Source organism: Rhagoletis zephyria, unplaced genomic scaffold, assembly GCF_001687245.7.
Source record: "Rhagoletis zephyria isolate East Lansing unplaced genomic scaffold, Rhagoletis_zephyria_1.1 Rzeph_scaffold_82321, whole genome shotgun sequence".
Taxonomy (NCBI): domain Eukaryota; kingdom Metazoa; phylum Arthropoda; class Insecta; order Diptera; family Tephritidae; genus Rhagoletis; species Rhagoletis zephyria.
The window spans coordinates 1-1,074 of record NW_016239369.1 but is presented as its reverse complement, the minus strand read 5'-3'; the positions used below and the strand labels follow the sequence as shown (position 1 = coordinate 1,074).

The 1,074-nt window shown below is 32.9% G+C and overlaps 1 protein-coding gene across 1 annotated transcript; it reads left to right on the top strand.

Annotated features, from left to right (window-relative positions):
• The first annotated feature begins 360 nt into the window (after positions 1-360).
• Positions 361-941, top strand: LOC108357685 (aspartate aminotransferase, cytoplasmic-like). Its single transcript, XM_017608759.1, has 2 exons — positions 361-498; positions 562-941. The coding sequence occupies exons 1-2, from the start codon at positions 375-377 to the stop codon at positions 699-701; spliced, it is 264 nt and encodes an 87-aa protein (XP_017464248.1). The 5' UTR covers positions 361-374; the 3' UTR covers positions 702-941.
• The last annotated feature ends 133 nt before the right edge of the window (positions 942-1,074 follow it).

Genomic DNA, 1,074 nt, shown 5'->3' with positions numbered 1-1,074 from the left:
AGTAAAGCGATTTGTAGGCGATTATTTTCTATTGTTTATTTATATTATTTTATTTTTTTGAACCTAGCACATTGCATAACTAGCGCCATATAAATCCACATTTCAGACTTGCATATATAAGCCTATTGATAAATTATCCCTAAAACTTCTTGAGAGATTTTCGCTGTCTGTGTCACAGGGAATCTTTTTGACTACCTTTTTGACTCTTCTGCCAGTATTCCTAGACTTTATTTTAACTGCCTAAATAAGATATTCACACATGCATATGTTTCGTATTATATAAATTAAATATACTATCTACTTAATTTACCTGCAAATATTTAATACGTCCATTTTTTTTTTTAAACTTTGACAGGATGGACTGCATTAAAACGATGTCAGGTCGTATAATTAAAATGCGTCAGGCACTTTTCGATCGCCTTACAGAACTCAAGACGCCTGGCACATGGGATCACATTGTCTCACAAATTGGCATGTTCTCATACACGGGATTGAATGGTAAGCTTATAAATAAAAGTGTCAACAAATTTATTAAACTCGTCGCTTCTTTGCTATTTACAGAAAAACAAGTGCGCGTGCTGATCGATGAATTCCACGTTTACTTGCTGAAATCGGGACGCATTAACATGTGCGGTCTCAATGAGAACAATGTCGATTATGTGGCCAACGCTATACACACGGCTGTTACAAAAACTTTGTAATTGAAGTGAAAGTTTATGCACGCATTTAGAAAGAGAATTATGACAAAAAGCGAACAAAATTTTGATATTTAGCGAAATTTTAAAATTCAATGGCTTTCAAATAAGTGTACACACATTAACTAATTAGGGAATGTTTATTAAGATGTACAATGTACAAACAAACAAACATTTAAGATGCTAGTAGTTAATAGACAGCAGTCCAATAACATCATCCAAGCAACAACAAAACAACTGAATAACCTCTCAAATTGATGACAACTCCCCCACTGAGAAAATGAAAAAAAGGCGCAAAATAAACAAATAAATGCAACCAACAGAATTTATTTTGTATTAGTAATGCAATAAATGCAGAACCATAATCAAAGCAAAATAC

Excerpts from the sequence above, each read along its gene's own strand:
- LOC108357685 (XM_017608759.1), top strand. The coding sequence starts at position 375 with ATGTCAGGTCGTATAATTAAAATGCGTCAGGCACTTTTCGATCGCCTT. Across the intron at positions 499-561 it reads CTCATACACGGGATTGAATG|AAAAACAAGTGCGCGTGCTG; the intron begins GTAAGCTTATAA and ends TGCTATTTACAG.